The sequence below is a fragment of the Nicotiana tabacum genome, chromosome 9, assembly GCF_000715075.1.
Source record: "Nicotiana tabacum cultivar K326 chromosome 9, ASM71507v2, whole genome shotgun sequence".
Taxonomy (NCBI): Eukaryota; Viridiplantae; Streptophyta; class Magnoliopsida; order Solanales; family Solanaceae; genus Nicotiana; species Nicotiana tabacum.
In genome coordinates, this window is record NC_134088.1 from 108200380 (window position 1) to 108220358 (window position 19979).

Sequence of the window (19979 nt, forward strand, 5' to 3'; positions counted from 1 at the left end):
TTAAGTAATTACTCGACCATGAACCTATATTGTCTGTCCTTATGTTAAACCTACTATATTAAGGTTGTTCTCTATTGATTCCCTAGCTTTCACGATTAGATCCCTTGTTTAAAAATGGCCTTAAGCTGTTTTTAACCATGTTAGTATTTGAAACTTCTTAAAAGAGACTGTTATCCTATGATGATCAATCATGTCCCCCTAAACCTTTGAAATACAAATATGAACTTGCCTTATGTGTGTCCTGCCAGCATGCCACATGAATTTGTTTGTATGTCTTAGAGATAATTAGTTTTACAGTCCTAAGAACTAAGTGGATGAATTTCCTGCTTTGTTTAAGTAATTCAACATATAGTCCATTGTTGTTCGGGTGTGAGTCATTCGTTTGGGTTTGGTGTTTGGTTCTATATGATGTTAGTTTTAGCTGTTGGATTCATACTTACTATACTGGTCTTATGAGCTGGGGATTTGAGTCTACTGGTCATATGAAAGGGAGTTATTGAAGGCCCACAAAACACTGGTTATATTGTATGGTGCCTATCATTGGGCCTATAGTTGACTCTTTCTGAAACCGTTCATATTTGCTTTGTATTGTTCCATTTGGGCTGTAATAACTTGTAATAATGAATAATGGAGAAATTATTGAAAAGGGATTAGGATATTCTAATATTTACATAAAAGGGTTAGAAAACATGCCTATATGGTCTACATGTTCTGTTTGTTATCTTGTTCAGCATGACTTACATGTTATTTAGTATGATGCATATTAATCATGCCTATTGGGATTACACACACCTCACGCATACAATGTTCAAGCATGTTAATCTAAGGTATTTACCCCACTTGTTTCTGTGTTACTACTATGCACTTAGACAACATTCTTATAGGTCGTGATGACATATGCTTTGTAAATCTAGATACCATGACTATAGGACCCCAATTAATCAATGAATCACTTGCTTCTGTTATGCTGCTCCTTTAGATATCATGCCTATAGGATCTTAATCAACTATTCGGTGACTTTGTCGCTTTACCACACTTAGACGACATGACTATAAAGATAAATATATTTCAACTGTTAGAAACTATGCCTATAGACACTGCCATTTTCCTAAGAAGCATGCTTATAAATGAATACTGGTAATTCAGATCGTTTCACTACCTCATTGTGTAAACAATCAGAAATCATGCCTATAGGACCTGCAATGCTTGAACCTACCTATACGCTGCAGTATTGCCTGGGTAATATTAATTAGAATCACATAGGAACCATGCCTATAGGATTTAACAACCCAAGTATGTCTTAATTTTGAAACTGTCTAACCAGAAATCTGATCGCGTGCTTTTGTGCTTATGTGTGGAGGCTAACTTGAGCCTTTCATTGCTATTATGTGCAGTCCTACCTGTTTTGAATATCGTCTAGTTTTATCGTTTTGAGCACCTTAAGTAAAGTGTAGAACCACCCAAATAGTAGGTCTAAAGCCTCCTCACTACAAGAAAAATGTGAATTATATGGGGATTTTCCTAAGGATTATACTGGATCGGATTTTCCTACCAAAAAGAATCTGATAGAAAAACCTTCGTAAGTAATTACTACCGGCAAAATTTAAAATCCCCAGGTACATTATCTAGCGATTTTTAATCCGTATGTAAATTACCTGCGGATTTTTCGCACCAAATACTAAAAATTCGCAAGAAAGTTTTGTTAAAAGTTTGTGAAAAAAAGGAAATTTCTTGCGGATTGTCCGCAAGTAATTCCCCATGAAAAGTTTCAACGAAATTTTGGCAAAATATTTCTGAAAAAGAGATTTATTATTTCATTTTCATAATTTAATTTATTTCATATTAATTCTTTTGTTACTAGAATATTTCCTAGATTAGATTAACACCAATATTCTCTTCCTTACTTCTCAATTATTAATTTCTATAATTATCTTGTAATTATAGTATGATGGATTTAATATATTAATAACACTAATATATCTTCCTCTATCAAACCCACCCCACGGAAAGATACCATGGCCCATGATATTCGTCACTCCCACAAATCACAATCCACAAACTCAATTGTCCGTGTTTAAATCCGATGTGGTAAAAAAGAGAGACTAAATTACTGGCAGCCATATCTCTTCCAAAATCAGGATATAAAAGTATTATTTTCTCTATCTTTCTTTTGTTTGAAGAAAGATACAGTAAAAACGAAATTTTCAAGTATAACCAAATGGATCAAAATAAGATAATTTTTAATGATTAATTGACATCTCATACCATGTGTAATTGTTTTCCTTCGAGGAACACAATTTTGGACATTAGAGGTCTTATATAGGAAAAATACATAATGGTACATTTATATACCTTGAGTAACACATTAAATTTTTTATATAATAATTTCTTTAAACAAGAAGTAAACACACTTTATATAATTAAGTAATTGGTAAAGATTATTAGCTAATTCTAACCATGTATACAAGATCCACTTATTTCAATAATATTAGAAGTTAATCAAGAGGATATTTAGAAATAAAATTAGAATGTTACTCAATACTTAAGTCACACCTACAATATGTACAAATAAATATCATTTAAGTAATATCCTATAAGTAAATTATATTATTTTTAATACATGTAAAAATAAGATAACATATAAGTAAGATATACAGCTAAAATATTACTACTATTTTCCCTTGTACATATTGTCTATTCGAAGAGACAATTAAATTTCATGCCAATGATAATTGTAGCTGAATATGTTTTCTGCTTAAAAGTTATACTTAAATTATTTAACAATACCAAATTAAGTATATTTTCTAATGATATTAGCTAAACAATATTTGGATTTATGATAATTAATATGTTATTCAATTAGTAACTGGCGTCATTCTGTTGTAATATTCAATCCAAAAAATATTACACCATTGATCCTTGTATGAGATCAAGTTCTAACTACATTTATATTTAATAAAGAATGATAAATATGCAGGACATTGCCATCAATAATAAATATGATAAATTATTAATAATTCTATCAATATTGTTGCTTTAATCCTTTATCTTTTCAACAACTTTTTAGAGTGAGATTATTGCATAATAACTTATTTGACTTGAAAAAGGAAGTAAATGTATAAAAATAATATTCACTTGTGATATCAGTATCATTTTTTGATATTATTATAATTTAATTTCTTAAATATATTTTTTTAAAATTATTTTCAGGTAAATCTCCAGCTAAGTCAATCCCCAATAAATAATCTTCAGCTAAACTTGTAGCAGCAAAATCCCCGCGTAAATCAACAAGTAAATCCTCCAAAAAAGAAAAGAGCTCTCAAGTAAATGCGCAATAATAAAATCCCCAAGTAATTTTCAGGTAAACAAATCCCCAAGTAAATCCTCAAGAAATAAATCACCAGCTAAATTTGCATATTAAATTCTCTGGTACTATCATAGGTAAGTATATCCCCAGGTAAATACCCAAGGAAGTATCCCTAGCTAAATCTGCAGGTACATTTACCTAGAGATTTTCTTGCGAATTGACAAAAGAATTTATTTTTGTTCATTACTCGCGGATTTACTTATGAAAACGATACTTGCATATTTATTTCCCAAATAATTCCCCAGGTAACATTTTGCGCAAAATGGCGCCAAATTTACCTACGGATATTTCTGGGGAAAAACTTTTCGCATGTAAAATATTCTAAAATTTAGGAATTTCGTATTTTTGCATGAAAATTCGTAGGAAATATCTGCGAAAAGAATTCCCACGTAATTCGCACTTTTCTTGTAGTGTCTGGACCATAGGCATGGGACGGGTAATGCACGCATAGGATACGACTTAGAATTGAATTAGAGCACTTTTAAGTAAACAACTTCAACATAACAATTGGGTAGCCGAAGATGATAGTCTGTGCCCGCTGAATAAAATGAGCAACCCCTACCCTAAGGAAGTTGCGAACTATTATTTATGTTACAGGGGGTGATCTTTTAGGCTAAAAAACTTACGACCCCCTTCTCTTTATATGCTTGTTGTTCACACTTAGTCATTAAATATAGACCAACGCAGTTGTGTCCGTATAACCTCTAGGACACGTATTGATTTAGTTTAATTTTTATGTTATTTTCTTTCCACTTATTATAATAGAACTTTTAATTCCCACATCTTTCTTAACTCATATGATCACCTAGCCTAATTATCTAATCCACATAGTTTAGAATTTGGTCGGGAACCACAGTTGTGGGCCTCGAAGAGTGCCTAACCCCTTCTCTTTGAGATAATTTGAGCCCTTACCCGATCTTTGGTGACGTAGACTAGTTAAACAGAGTTATTTGCAAGTAGGTGCCCTAACGCACTTTAAAAATCGTTAGGTGGCGACTCTTCTCTTTTAATACCTCATTTAAAAAAGTTATCACATGTCAAAACCCACTTTCGTGAGAACATGGGATGCGACAACCGCTTCTTAGGCACCATTTCACAACACCCTGTCCCGAAGGCAAATCAAAGAAGACTGTAACATTGACGGGCCTTAATGCGCCCCAACAAGAACGACGACACCACACCACAGTGAGAATTCCATCACGCTCGAAAATATCAAGTCTCGTAATTCCGCAAACCAAGGCTTGAACACCCAGAGTCCCTTTGATTTTCCTTCCCTGGAATTAAATGTCAAACCTCTAAACCATGAACCAAGAAATCCTCCTTTCGACCATTCATTGTCGCGACACATACATAAGCACTCTACTATTTACACTAATACAATGCGATAACAACTCACAAACATCATAACATACTGTGCATAGGCTCGAAACTGTAGGCAAGCCCAAAATTCCACCACAGGCGTCATGATGGCACTTAGTCTCTAATACTAGGTAAGCCAATTACAATTACATTTCAAGCCATTTTTTTTAAAATATATAATTTAGTACATGTGTCGTAACCAACAACGAAAATATTCAACAAACAACCTCCCAATACTAGTAATACTGAGTCACGAACTCTAACTGAATATATCAAATGATCTCAAGGATCGAATACTCAATACTGTTTGAATAATAATTAACAGTATAAGAAAATGAAAAGACTCCAAGGAACTACGACGACCAAGCAGCTCAACCTTGAATCCTTGCGATCTCACTCTAACTCTGTCTGAGTCTGATATCTTCAATACCTGGCTCTCCACAAAAATATGCAGAAGTATAGTATGAGTACACCACGGTCGGTTCCCAGTAAGTATCAAGACTAACCTCAGTGGAGTAGTGATGAGGTACAGTCAAGACACTCACTAGTCTAATAATATGTGCAATATAATATACAAAATAGTAGGAAACAAATAACAATAAAGGCAACACAAATCAACTAGTGGTATGCACAGCAGGGCAACAAGAACACTATTAATATTTCTCAACAAATAATAATTACAACTACACCCAATTAAATCAAGTCCTTCAAATATAAATCTTTCGTCTATATGCTTCTCAAATAATACTCTTCAGGATATAATACTTTTCAATAAATATATTTCGAATATACTCCCTTCAAATAAATATCTTTCAAATATAATTCTTTCAAATAAATCCTATTCAAATATAATTCCTTCAAATGAATATCTTTTGAATAAAAGTCACCCCGTGAAACCTTATTTCAAAATCATAAAGTACGAGTCTCAGCCCAATTTCATATTTTCACAGAACCTCATACCAATTTCTCTATCACAACTGCACAGACAACTCATGTGCCAAATATCATTATCATTTAATCACGGCACCTCGTGCCCACATTTCATATCACAACTGCACGGACAATTCATGTGCCAATATCATCATTATTTACTCACGGCACCTCGTGCCCACATTTCTCTTCATAATCCTCCTGGCAATAGCCATAGGACCCCAATCTCAACATAAATCAGATTGTTATCAATTTACCAACAATAAGACAAATTGCACAAGGTATAAAAATAAACACACGAAAAATCATAACATCATATAAAAATTACCAACGCAACAACTCCACCCTATCACATATCATCCCTGACAATAACCACTCTTATCTCTCCTATAGCCACCCTTATCACTCCTATAATTGCCTCACTTATCCCTCCGCCCTGACAATATCAATAACCATCCTTATCGCTCATATAGCCACCATTATCTCTCCTATAGCCACCATTATTACTCCGTCCAAATAATATCCAACACACATAACAGCAATGAAATGTCACCCTTATACCTACATAATATCAACAGTGAAATGCCACATTTATATCCTCAAAATAATAACTCAATTACACCAACAATTTACACGGAATATTATCATGGCAACGTAACAAAATCAATTCATATCACAATTTTCTCAATGACCACAACCAATCCCAAGGATATAACAAAATCAATTAATTTTACAACAAATAGCCCAAGGCTCCACACAATATATATAAACCCTCAAAAACAATCAACAGAGATAGAAAATAATCAGCCTAGGGCAACGCCTTTATTAATCCAAATTTTAATAATTATATTAATACTTCTTCTTAAGCTTGCTTAATTAATTATTTGAAGAGGAAAAATTCATAATGAAATTAAATTCCAAGAAATATCAAACCATCAAACTCACAAAATTCACATAAATATACAAGTAATAATTACATCAAATTATCATATAAAAATATGATAATTTGTCATGACCCAAAATCCCACCACAGGCGTTGTGATAGCACTTAGTCTCTAAGACTAGGTAAGCCAATTACAATTACATTTCAAGTCATATATTTTTTTTAAAACATATAATGTAATACACGTGTCGAAACCAACAGCGGAAATATTCAACAAACAACCTCCCAAGACTGGTAATACTGAATCGCGCACTCTAACTGGATACATGAAATGATCTCAAGAATCGAATACTCAATACTATTTGAATAATAATTAACAGTATAATAAAATGGAAAGATTCCAAGGAACTGCGACGACCAAGCAGCTCTACCTTGAATCCTTGCGATCCAACTCTAACTCTGTCTGAGTCCGATATCTTTAATACCTGGCTCTGCACAAAAATATACAGAAGTGTAGTATGAGTACACCACGGTCAGTACCCAGTAAGTATCAACCTCAGTGGAGTAGTGACGAGGTACAGTCAAGACACTCACTAGTCTAATAACCTGTGCAATAGAGTATACAAAATAATAGAAAATAAATAACAATAAAGGCAACACAAATCAACCAGTGGTATGCACAACAGGGCAACAAGAACACCATTAATATTGTTCAACAAATAATAATTACAAGTACACCGAATTAAATCAAGTCTTTCAAATATAAATCTTTCGTCTGTATGCTTCTCAAATAATATTCTTTAGGATATAATACTTTTCAATAAATATATTTCGAATATACTTCATTCAAATAAATATCTTTCAATAAATGTAATTTGAGGCATGACAAATAGATGATTAAATAAATGCCAACGATTATCCAATTTACTACACAATATGCTCAAGACTTTAACTCAATAAATTTTACACATATAAGCCCGGGTACATACTCGTCACCTCGCGTACACGGCTTTTCACATTTCACAAATGGCACATAAGACTCAATGCCTAAGGGGTAATTCCCCCACTCAAGGTTAGACTAGATACTTACCTTTTTGAAGTTATGCCAATATTCTGAAATTGTCTTGTTGCTTGAATTGACCTCCGGACAGATCAAATCTATCCAAATTAAACGTACAACTTCATTAAAATTAATCTGAAATAATTCCGAATAATAATACGTCGACTTAAAAATTTATTCCAAAAAGTCAACAAAAGTCAATGCAGAGCTCGCCTCTCGGAACCCGACATAATTTTTATGAAATCCGAACACACATTCCAATACGAGTTCAACCATACCAATTTTATCAAATTCCGATAACAACTCGACCTCCAAATCTTAAATTTTTATTTTTGGAAGATTTTGCCAAAATCTTGATTTCTTCCATTAAAATTCGAATTAAACGATGAATATAATCATATATTCATGAAATATAAACACTTTAGGATATAGAACCCTTACCCCAATCCATATGGTGAAAATGGCCTCAAAATTCGCTTCAATCCAAGCTCCATAGCTCCAAATATGTTAAAAATTGCTGAAACCTCGAAATATAGCTACTGCCCAGGTATTTACTCTTTGCGATCGCGGAAAATGCTTCCCGATCGCGAACCGCAACTTTTCTCAGCCCAAAATTTGCCTATCGCAATAGCGGAAAATGCTTTGCGATCGCGAAGAACAAGTGCCCAGCTCTTCCAGACAGCCTCTAGTATAATGGTCATAACATTTTGTATAAAACTCCAAATTGCAAATGGTTTAACTTTATGAAAATTATACACCAAGGACTACAACTTTTATGCTTTTCTCATCTCCTAGTTCCTTTTGTCTTGCGAGATATAAGCTACCAAAGTTAGCCTTGTGCAACACAAATTTCTTCTTAGCGATTTCCAAACTCTTCCCAGACAGCCTGTAGTATATCAACCATACCTTTTTGTACATAATTCTAAATGCCAAATGGTTTAATGTTCTGAAAACTAGACACGACGAGCTATAACTTTTATTTTCGGATCATCTCCAAATTCCTTATAGATTGCGAGATATAAGCTTTCAAAGTCGGGTCAGTGCAGCAGGAGTTTCCTCTACGCGATCGCGAAAAGTCTTCCGCGATCGCGATTCACATTGTCCAAACAACAAAATTACTCTTCGCGATCGTTTGTCCACGATTGCGATGCATATCTCTGTGGCCAAAAACAAGCAACTAAAAATGGCCTAGAAATAGTCTGAAACCACCCCGAAACTCAACCGAGCCACTCAGGATCCCGTCCGAACATATCAACAAGTCTCAAAACATATTACGGACTTAGTCGAAACCTCAAATCACATCAAACAATGCTAAAACCAAGAATCATACCCCAATTCAAGCTTAATGAAACTAAGAAATTTTAACTTCTACATTCGAGCTGAAACCTATCAAATCAAGTCTGATTGACCTCAAATTTTGCACACAAGTCATAAATGACATAACGGACCTATGAAAATTTTCAGAACTGGATTCTGACCGCGATATCAAAAATTCAACTCCCTGGTCAAACTTCCAACTTAAATTTCTTATTTTCGCCATTTCAAGCCTAATTTAACTACGAGCTTCCAAATAATTTTTCGGATACACTCCTAAGTCCAAAATCATCATACGAAACTATTGGAATAATCAAAACTCTATTCCGGGGTCGTTTACTCAAAATTCCAACTCTGGTCAACTCTTTTCATTTAAGTTTCAAAATTGAGAATTGTTCTTTCAATTTAATCCTGAATCATCCGAAAACCAAACTCGACCATACACGCAAATCATAATACACATTACAAAGTTGTTCATGACCTTAAGTTGTTGAGCGAGATGCTAATCCTTAAAAGAACAAGTCGGGTCGTTACAAACAACAACAAAAAACCCAGTGTAATCCCATAAATGGGGTCTGAGAGGGTAGTGTGTACGCAGAGCTTACCCATACCTTATAAAGGTAAGCTCAAAAAAGAATATTATTTCTCATCAATGATTAACAGTCCGCCAGATCTCTAGATAATGAATCTCAGTTTAACATAATCTTTAACCAAATTCTTACTTATTAATTCAAGCAATTCAAACTAGAAAATTGAGTTCAAATAGTGCAAGTAATAGCATAAATAAGGCCTACGTCTACCGGACATAACGTGAATCTAGCTAGGTACGGACTCTCATCATCTCGTGTATATGTAGCTCCCACAACAAGTAGCACATATCAAATACATCACCTAGGGGTAGTTTTCCCCTCACAGGGTTAGACTGGAGACTTACCTCACTCTGAAGTGTCAAGTGACAATAACCGATTCCAATGCCTCTCTAACTCCTCATTTCAAAAGTCAAACGATCTGAAACTAGTAAAACAACATGCAAACTAATAAAAATATACTCCAACCATCATAATTAATTAATTTATAATAATTCTCAACTCCGCTTAAAAAGTCAACAAATTTAAACCTTATCACGACCCGAAATTTCCCATCGACGGGACTGTGATGGCGCCTAACATATCACTTGCTAGGCAAGCTAACGTTAGAGAATTATTAAACCAATTCCTTATTTCCATTCAGTAATTAACAATAATTAACTAAGATAAAATATAATACGTGCGAAATATCATAAAACTGTATTCATTACTACCACCCGGATCTAGAGTCACAATTCACGAGCATTCTAGAATTTACTACAAGTAATAGACTGAAAGAAATACAACTGTCTGAATGAAAGAAACAGTAGAACAGAAAATATAGACAGGGACTTCAAGGTCTGTGAACACCGACAGATCTATCTTGAGTCTCCGGATAGCGGATCGATAGCAAAATCTCAATCAACCCGAGCCAGTATCAAAATCTGCACAGAAATTGCAGAGTGCAGTATCACTACAACTGACCCCATGTACTGGTAAGTGTCGATCCTAACCTCGACGAAGTAGTGACGAGGTTAAGGCAAGGCACCTACAATTCCACCTGTTCAATTTAACAGTGTATATACACATAACAGAAATGAAGAACTAAACAGGAAATGTCGGGAGGGGAACATACTGAGGGGAATACAAGATAAAGAACTACGACAGAATAATCACTGGAGCAGTCAATATACCATGAATCAACAGGAATAGTGAATACAGTAAGGAAAAATGTACGGCATCACCCTTCGTGCTTTTACTCTTAATCTCACCATAAAATTAATAAAAATGGCACGACATCATCATTCGTGCATTAACTCTCATATCATGACACGGCATCACCCTTCGTACATTAACACTCACAATATGGCACGGCATCACCCTTCGTGCAGTAACACTCACAATATGATACTGCATCACTCTTCGTGCATTAACACTCTCCCTTACCATAATGCAATGCATAAATAACAACAGGGAGATAGAATAACAAGTACAAACCTTACTTCAATATTTGGTTCCATAATATCAATCTCAACTTTGAAATAAAAACTCAATTATCACCAGAAAATCCGTAAACATGATAAGAACGATAAATTGAACAACACTAGTATAACACGTAGCAATTAGGCATAGGAATGAGACAATATAAGAAAAAAAAAATAGAGAAACATGGAAAACAGGTAAATTGGCGGCAATTTAGGCATCGAGCCTAAATTACCTGCTGGCAATTTAGGCATCGAGCTACATAGGCAACTATGTCTTTCTTCATCCTTCTTCACTAATAATGTTGCCGCAGGTCCTGGTATATCTTGCCAGCGCCCGGGTGAATAGAATACAGAGAACTGTGAGCCTCATCAAGGATCAACTCACGAAGCCCATCCACATTAGGCACACAAATACGAACCTGCATCCTCAAAACTCTGTCATCTCCTACAGTAACCTGCTTGGCACTATTGTGCCGCATTGTGTCTCTAAGGACAAGTGAATGAGGATCGTCATCCTGCCGATCTTTGATACGCTCAAACAAAGAAGACCGAGCAACTATACAAGCTAGGACACGGCTGGGCTCAGAAACATCCAACCTCACGAACTGGTTGGCCAAGGCCTGAACATCCAATGCAAGCGGTCTCTCACCAACTGGAATATATGCAAGGCTACCCATACTGACTGACTTTCTACTCAAAGCATCGGCCACCACATTGGCTTTCCCGGGATGATACAATATGGTGATATCATAGTATTTCAATAGCTACAGCCACCTCCTCTGCCTCAAATTGAGTTCCTTCTGCTTGAACAAATACTGCAAGCTCTGATGATCAGTGAATACCTCACATGGCATGTCGTAAAGATAGTGCCTCCAAATCTTCAGCGCGTGAACAATGGCTGCCCGCTCTAGATCATGAACATCGTAATTCTTCTTGTGAACCTTCAGCTGCCGTGAAGCATACGCAATAACCTTTCCACCCTGCATCAACACCACACCCAGACCAATATGAAATGTGTCACAATATACTGTATAAGATCCTGTACCTGTGGGTAATACCAATACCGGTGCCGTAGTCAAAGCTGTCTTGAGCTTCTAAAAGCTCGCTTCACACTCGTCTGACCACCTGAACGGGACACCCTTCTGGGTCAATCTGGTCAACAAGGCTGCTATGGATGAAATCCCCTCCACAAATCGACGGTAATAGCCCGCCAAACCCAGAAAACTACGAATCTCTGTAGCTGATATGGGTCTAGGCCAGTTCTGAACTACCTCAACCTTCTTAGGATCCACCTGAATACCCGTTGTTGATACAACGTGACCCAAGAAAGCAACTGAACTAAACCAAAACTAGCATTTTGAGAACTTAGCATATAACTGGCTGTCTTTTAGAGTCTGAAGAACGATCCGAAGGTGCTGCTCATGCTCCTCTCGACTGTGGGAGTAGATCAAGATATCATCAATAAACAAAACCACAAAGGAATCCAATTAGGGTTTGAACACTCGGTTCATCAAACCCATGAATGTTGCTGGGGGCATTTGTCAGCCCAAATGACATCACTAGAAACTCATAATGCCCATACCGAGTCCGAAAAGCTGTCTTAGGAACATCGGATGCCCCAATCCTCAACTGATGGTAGCTAGATCTCAAATCAATCTTTGAAAACACCTTGGCACCCTGAAGCTAATCAAATAAATCATCAATCCTCGGCAATGGATACTTGTTCTTGACGGTGACTTTGTTTAACTGCCGATAATCTATACACATCCTCATCGATCCATCTTTCTTCTTCACAAACAGCACGGGTGCACCCCAGGGCGAGACACTAGGTCTAACGTAGCCCTTATCAAGAAAATCTTGCAACTTCTCCTTCAATTCTTTCAACTCTAGCGGGGCCATGCGATATGGCGGAATGGAAATAGGCTGAGTGCCCGAAGTCAAATCAATGCAGAAATCAATATCCTTGTCGGGTGGTATTCCCGACATGTATGCAGGAAACACCTCTAGAAACTCACAAACAACCGGCACCGAATCCATGGAAGGAACCTCTGCACTAGAATCGTGGACATGAGCCAAATAAGCTAGACACCCCTTCTTGACCATATGTCGAGCCTTCACATAAGAGATGACCCTACTGGCAGAATGGCTAAGATTCCCTCTCCACTCTAATCAAGGCAACCCCTGCAAGGCTAAGGTCACCGTCTTGGCATAACAATCTAATATAGCATGATAAGGTGACAGCCAATCCATACCTAGTATGACATCAAAATCAACCATGTCGAGAAGTAGAAGATCTACACGAGTCTCAAGACTCCCAATGGTGACCACACACGAACGATAAACACGATCTACAACAATAGCATCTCCCACTGGTATGGACACATACACAGGAGCACTCAAAGAATCACGGGGCACAACCAAATAGGAAGCAAAATAGGATGACACATAGGAGTAAGTAGATCTCGGATCAAATAGAACTGAAGCATCTCTACTGCAAACTAAAACAATACCTGTGATAACAGCGTCAGATGACTCAGCCTCAGGCCTGGCTGGGAAAGCATAACACCGGGGCTGGGCCCCACTACCCCGAACTACATCTCTAGGATGACCTCTAACTGGCTGGTCTCCACCTCTAACGGTCTGACCTCCACCTCTAACAGTCTGGCCTCTACCTCTGGCTGCCTGACCCTTGCCTCTGGTTGGCTGAGCAGGTGGTGCAGCAACTGGTTCCGGGACCATGGCACATGAACTCTGATGCTGTGAGCTGCCCGTTGCTCGAGGGCAAAATCTAGCAATGTGCCTCGAATCACCACAAGTATAACATAACCTCGGCTATTATGACTGCTGACCCAGAAACTGATCCTGTCGACCTGAATAACCACCCTGATAACTCTGGAGTGGAGGTGAACGTGCACCATAGGCTAGCTGATCGGAATAATACATTTGAGGGCCACGACCACCTGAGGCACCATGGGATGCCTGGAGTGCTGAATGAAACGGCCTGGGAGGATGGCCTCTACCAAAAGTACTCCTTCCTCTAGATGAGGCACCGCTGAACTCACTGAAATGACGAGGCCTCTTGTCAGACCCCTGACTTCCCTGAGTAAGAACCATCTTGACTCGTCTGGCAACATTAGTAGCCGCCTGAAAAGAAATCTCACTCCCAGTCTCCTTAGCCATCTGCAATCTGATAGGCTGAGCAAGTCCATCAATAAACCTCCTCACCCTCTCTCTCTCGGTGGGAAGCAGAAGAATGTCATGATGGGCCAAATCCACAAAACAGGTCTCATACTAAGTAACAGTCATATCGCCCTGCTGAAGATGCTCAAACTGACAGCGACACTCCTCTCTCAATGTGATAGGCAGAAACTTCTCCATGAAGAGCTGAGAGAACTGGTCCCAAGTAAGAGCAGGCGACCCAACTGGTCTGGGAAACAAGTAATATCTCCACCATTTCTTAGTGGAACCAGTCATCTGAAGTGCAGCAAAATCGACCCCATTGGTCTCCACTATACCCATGTTTCGTAGAACCTCGTGACTTCTGTCAAGATACTCCTGGGGGTCCTCTGAAGGAGCACCACTGAAGTGAACAGGAAAGAACTTGGTAAACCTGTCCAATCTCCATAAAGCCTCAGAAGACATAGCTGGCCCATCCCCGACCTGTGCCGCAATAACCGGCTGAACTAATCCGATTGGCTGAGCTGCTGGAGCCTGATACTGGGGAGCTATCTGCTCCGTAGTGGGAGTGGTGGGAGTCTGGGTTCCTCCTCCAGCCTGAGAGACTGCTAGTGCCATGGAAAATGTGTCAGTCTGGGCCACACTCTCCATAAGACCCACCAAACGGACCAAAGCGTCCTGAAGTACTAGGGTGGCAATGAACCCCTCCGGAACCTGTGCTGGTCCAGTAGGAACAGTCTGTGCTGGAACCTCCTTGTCAAGATCTATCTGAGGCTCCACTGCTGGGGATGCTGCTCGGGCCCTAGGCTAAGCACTGCCCCTGCCTCGGCCTCTGGCACGGCCTCGGCCTCGACCTCTGCCCCGCATAGGAGCTGTCACTGGAGGCTCTGGCTGTTGCTCAGCTGAGGAAGTGGTACGTGTTCTCGCCATCTGCGAGAGAATAAGAGTAGAAGAGTTCAATCAGTATTGAGAAAGAAATTTCGCACGACAGAGAAGAATATAAGTGAAACTTGTTCCTAAACTTCATAGCTTCTGGAAGATAAGCACAGACGTCTCCGTACCGATCCTCCAGACTCTACTAAGCTTGCTCGTGAATCGTGAGACCTAGGCAACCTAGTGATCCACAATTTTCCACCGACGGGACCGTGATGGTGCCTAACATTTTATTTGCTAGGCAAGCCAATGTTAGAATAATATTATCCATTTTTAAAATAATTTTTACATTTGTTAAACAAAGAACAAATGCGAAAGTAATGTCTAAAATATAGTGAATAATCCATAAAAATAACGGTGTCTAAATACCATCCGAGAATTTGTGTCATAAGTGCCCGAGCTTCTAGAATAAATACAAATAAAGGTCTGAATAAAATAAAGCTGTCTGAAAATAAACACACAGCTAAAGTAAAATAGACGGGGACTTCAGAACTGCGGAAGACATGCAGTTATACCTCAAGTCTCCTCTGGTAGCTGAAATCCGAGCAAGTCTATGGCACACCGCTAGGACCAACTCCGAAATCTGCACAAGAAGTGCAGAGTATAGTATCAGTACAACTGACCCCATGTACTGGTAAGTGCTGAGCCTAACCTCGACGAAGTAGTGACGAGGCTAAGGCGGTTCACTTACATTAACTTGTACGCAATATTAATAACAACAACAAATAATAGAAATAACTCAGGTAACTCATTTATAATAATTGAAGCCAACTCAGCAGTCAAAATCTATTATTAATTCACCCAATTCTGTTGCAGCGTGCAACCCGCTCTCACAATATATTCACATTCAATTCTGTTGCAGCGTGCAACCCGCTTTTCCAATATTTTCCTTTTAATCAAGTCTGTCATATATTTATTTCAATCAAGTATATATATAGACTTTTAAATAAGTCTATTGCAGCGTGCAATCCGATCCCCCAATTGACTTTTAATAAGTCTATTACGGCGTACAACCAGATCCTCCAATATGGACTTTTTAATAAGTCTGTTGCGGCGTGCAACTCGATCCACCAATATTAACTTTTAATAAGTCTGTTGCGGCGTGGATCCCGATCCTCCAATATGGACTTTTTAATAAGTCTGTTGCGGCGTGCAACCCGATCCTCCAATATTGACTTTTAATAAGTCTGTTGCGGCGTGCAACCCGATCCTCCAATATGGACTTTTAATAAATAAGTCTGTTGCGGCGTGCAACCCGATCCTCCAATATTGACTTTTAATAAGTCTGTTGCGGCTTGCAACCCGATCCACCAATATTGACTTTTAATAAGTCTGTTACGGCGTGTAACCCGATCCTCCAATATGTACATTTCAATCAATTCTTATAGAAGATATTTTCCCAATAAATGCAACAATTAATATAAAATTATAAGACAACAAGCATACAACAATTATGATTTAATTATGAAACAAACAATGACAAATAGCAAATTATTATAGAAATCAGGGAAAAAATAGGCAGTTTAATATTTAATATGCTAAATATCAAGTAGCAATTAATACATATAATTCAAATAAGATGTAACAATTAATTCAGGAATTCAAGAATTATTATTTGACAAAGAATAGGAGTGAAACAATTATTATAACAATTAATTCATGATTTAAAATAATTTATGATTTTTCAAGTAATTATGCAAACAATCAATTTGACGACGTATAGACACTCGTCACCTCGCCTATACGTCGTTCACATACATTTCACATAACAAATAATTTAAGGGTTCTATTCCCTCAAGTCAAGGTTAACCACGACACTTACCTCGCTTTGCAAATTTCCAATCAATTATTCAATCATATCTTTTCCTTTTAAATTTCTCTCTGAAATCTTCAAATCTATTCACAAACAATTCGATATATTCAATACTAATCATAGGAATTAATTCCATATGAATTTACTAATTTTTCGGATAAAAATCTAAAATTCAATTAAATATTCGACAGTGAGACCCATGTCTCAAATCACAGAAAAATTCATGAAATCCGAACACCCGTTCCGATACGAGTTCAACAATACAAAAATTGTCCAATTCCGATATCAAATAGACCATCAAATCTTAACTTTTAGTTTTTGAAAGATTTTATAAAAAGTCCAATTTCTTCCATCTAAATCCGAAATAAATGATGAATATAGATATGGATTTTTGAAATATAATCACTTTTGGTTAAAGAACACTTACCCAATTCAAAGTCGTGAAAATTCCCCTTGAAATCGCCTAAATCCGAGACTTGAAACTCAAAAATGAGTAAAAATGGCTAAGACCCGATTTTATGTATTTTGCCCAGCATTTTCGCATCTGCGGGCTATATTTTCGCACCCGCAGTCACGTATTTGCGAGAAAAATCTCACATTTGTGAAGTAGGGCTGCCAGGCGAGGTTCCGCATCTGCGGACATTTCTATCGCACCTGCGACGTCGCAGAAGCGACCAAACGACCGCAGAAGCGATGCAGCCTTCGCAGAAGCGGTCGCGAATTTGTGCCCTATTTCTCCGCAGAAGCGATGCAACTGGCCAGTGCCCAGGTCCCAATAGCGACCAGTTTCTCCCAGATGTGGTTGCGCACCTGCGATCACCATTGCGCAGGTGCGATTACACTAGGTTCTGCCAAGAACCTGCTGCTTTCAACATGCTCTAAACAATCCGAAATTCGTCCAAAACTCACCCGAGCCCCTCGAAACCTTATCCAAGTATCCCAACAAGTCCCGTAACATAATACGGACTTACTCGAGGTCTCAAATCATATCAAATAACATCGAAATTGCAATTCACACCTCGATTCGGACTTTGAGTTTTAAACTTTTCAATTTGCAAACCTCGTGCCAAAACATATTAAATGAATTTGGAATGACTTTAAATTTGGCACAAAAATCATAAATGACATAATGGAGCTGTTCAAATTTACAGAATCAGATTCCGGCTCCGATATCAAAAAGTCAATCCCGTGGTCAAACTTGAAATCTTTAGCCTTTAAATTGCTAGTTCCGTTAAATTGTCATAACTTGAGCTAGGGACCTCCAAATTAAATTTCGGGCATACACTCAAGTCCCAAATCACGATACGGATATATTGAAACTGTCAAAATACTGATCCGGATCTGTTTACTAAAAATGTTGACCAAAGTTAACTTAGTTGAGTTTTAAAGCTCTATTTCACATTTTAATCCATTTTCACATGAAAACTTTTCGAAAAATTCTACGGACTGCGCACGCAAGTCGAGGAATGATAAACGGTACTCTTCAAGGTCTTAGAGCACAGAATTACTTATTAAATTTAAAGATGACATTTTGGGTCATCACATAAAGTCGGTCGAAAATCAGTCGATTTTTTTAATTTTCTGACCGATTTCGGTCGGTATTTCTGAACGATTTTAGGCAGTTTTCTAGTAGTGTCAGTTCTTTATTCATGTATATAATCTTTTGATAAATTTAATTTATTGGTCTATTGCATGAATGATTGACTAAAGATTTACGTGCAACGCACGTACATAAAGACTAGTACTATATTAAAAGTACGAAGGTCGTTTGCGAAATGTCGTTTTTCTTTTTTACCCTTTAAAAAATCGATTTCACACTAGAAAAAATAGTCATTTAACTATTTTTCTAATTTTTTGGAATTTCAAATCAACTAAAATTTGATTATTAAAATCTTTCCTTACTAGAATAATGTAAGTATTCCTGATATTTAGACTTTAAAATCAATTAAGACTTACAAATATCCTTTCCAACTATGTAACAATAACTATACTAGAAGTAAGGAAAAACGTAAAAATATCAAAAATAGAAGATCTAAATAATAAGGAATATAGAAACTTTTAACCATTCTAATCAAAAAAATAAATTTTAAAGAAAAACATAAAGCACATACATAGTATATTTCATTCTACAATATCAATATGATAACTTCATTTTCTTAACTAAAATATTCATCATCATATCCAACTAGAATTCCTTTTGCCTAATAACCCTCAAGATGTATGTAACGACCCTACCGGTCGATTTGCTTTCTAGGTCCCCGTTTTTCTAATTAAGACTCCTGGTATGTGCTTTTACTGTTTTATGACTTGCGAGAATGGTTGACTTGGGTTTGGAAGGGTTCGGGTTGAAATTCGAACACTTGATTCCTTAATAGTGGCATAAGATGGCCAAGTTTGACTTGAGTCAACGCTTTTAGTAAACGACATCGAAATCATGATTTGACGGTTCCAATAGGTTCGTATGATGATTTTGGACTTGGACGTATGTTCAGATTAGTTTCGGATGACCCGGGAGCGTTTCGGCGCCTAATGTTGAAAGTTGGCACATTGAAGGTTTATAGTTCTTTAAATTTGGTTTGGAATAGACTTTAGTGTTATTAAGATCTGTTTGGGATTAAGAGCATGAGAATAGTTCCGTATAGTGATTTATGACTTGTATGCAAAATCTGGTATCATTCCGAGTAGTCTAAGCATGATTCGGCACTTTCGGAGTAAGTTGAAAAGCTTAAAGTTCATAATTTGATTCAATTGGGTTTTGGGGTGCAATTCTTAGTTTTGATATTGTTTTATGTATTCCGAGAGTTTGAGCAGGTCCGTATAATGTTTATGGACTTATTGGTGCATTTAGACGGGGTCCCGGGTGGCTCGGGTGAGTTTTGGACCTCAGGGAGCTAAGTCCAAAAATATGGTATTGCTGGTTTTGGTTTCCTTCTTCGCGATCGCGAAGGATGTGTCGCGTTCGCGGAGAAGGAAAATATGGGGTCTATGGTTTCTCTTCATGTTCGTGACCCCTTGCCCGCGTTCGCAAAGGTCTCGTACATGTGGCCTTCGTGTTCACGTAAGGAAAAAGGGCATGGGTGTGGGTTTCATTTC

General features: G+C 37.5%; 1 protein-coding gene across 1 annotated transcript in view; it reads left to right on the plus strand.

Annotated features, from left to right (window-relative positions):
- The first annotated feature begins 1127 nt into the window (after window positions 1-1127).
- LOC107796255 (heavy metal-associated isoprenylated plant protein 3-like) overlaps window positions 1128-19979 on the plus strand; it is a 47805-nt gene continuing 28953 nt past the window's right edge. The window contains exon 1 of the mRNA XM_075221250.1: window positions 1128-1239. Within this exon, the coding sequence (XP_075077351.1) occupies window positions 1128-1239 (112 nt within the window). The remainder of the gene's footprint in view (window positions 1240-19979) is intronic.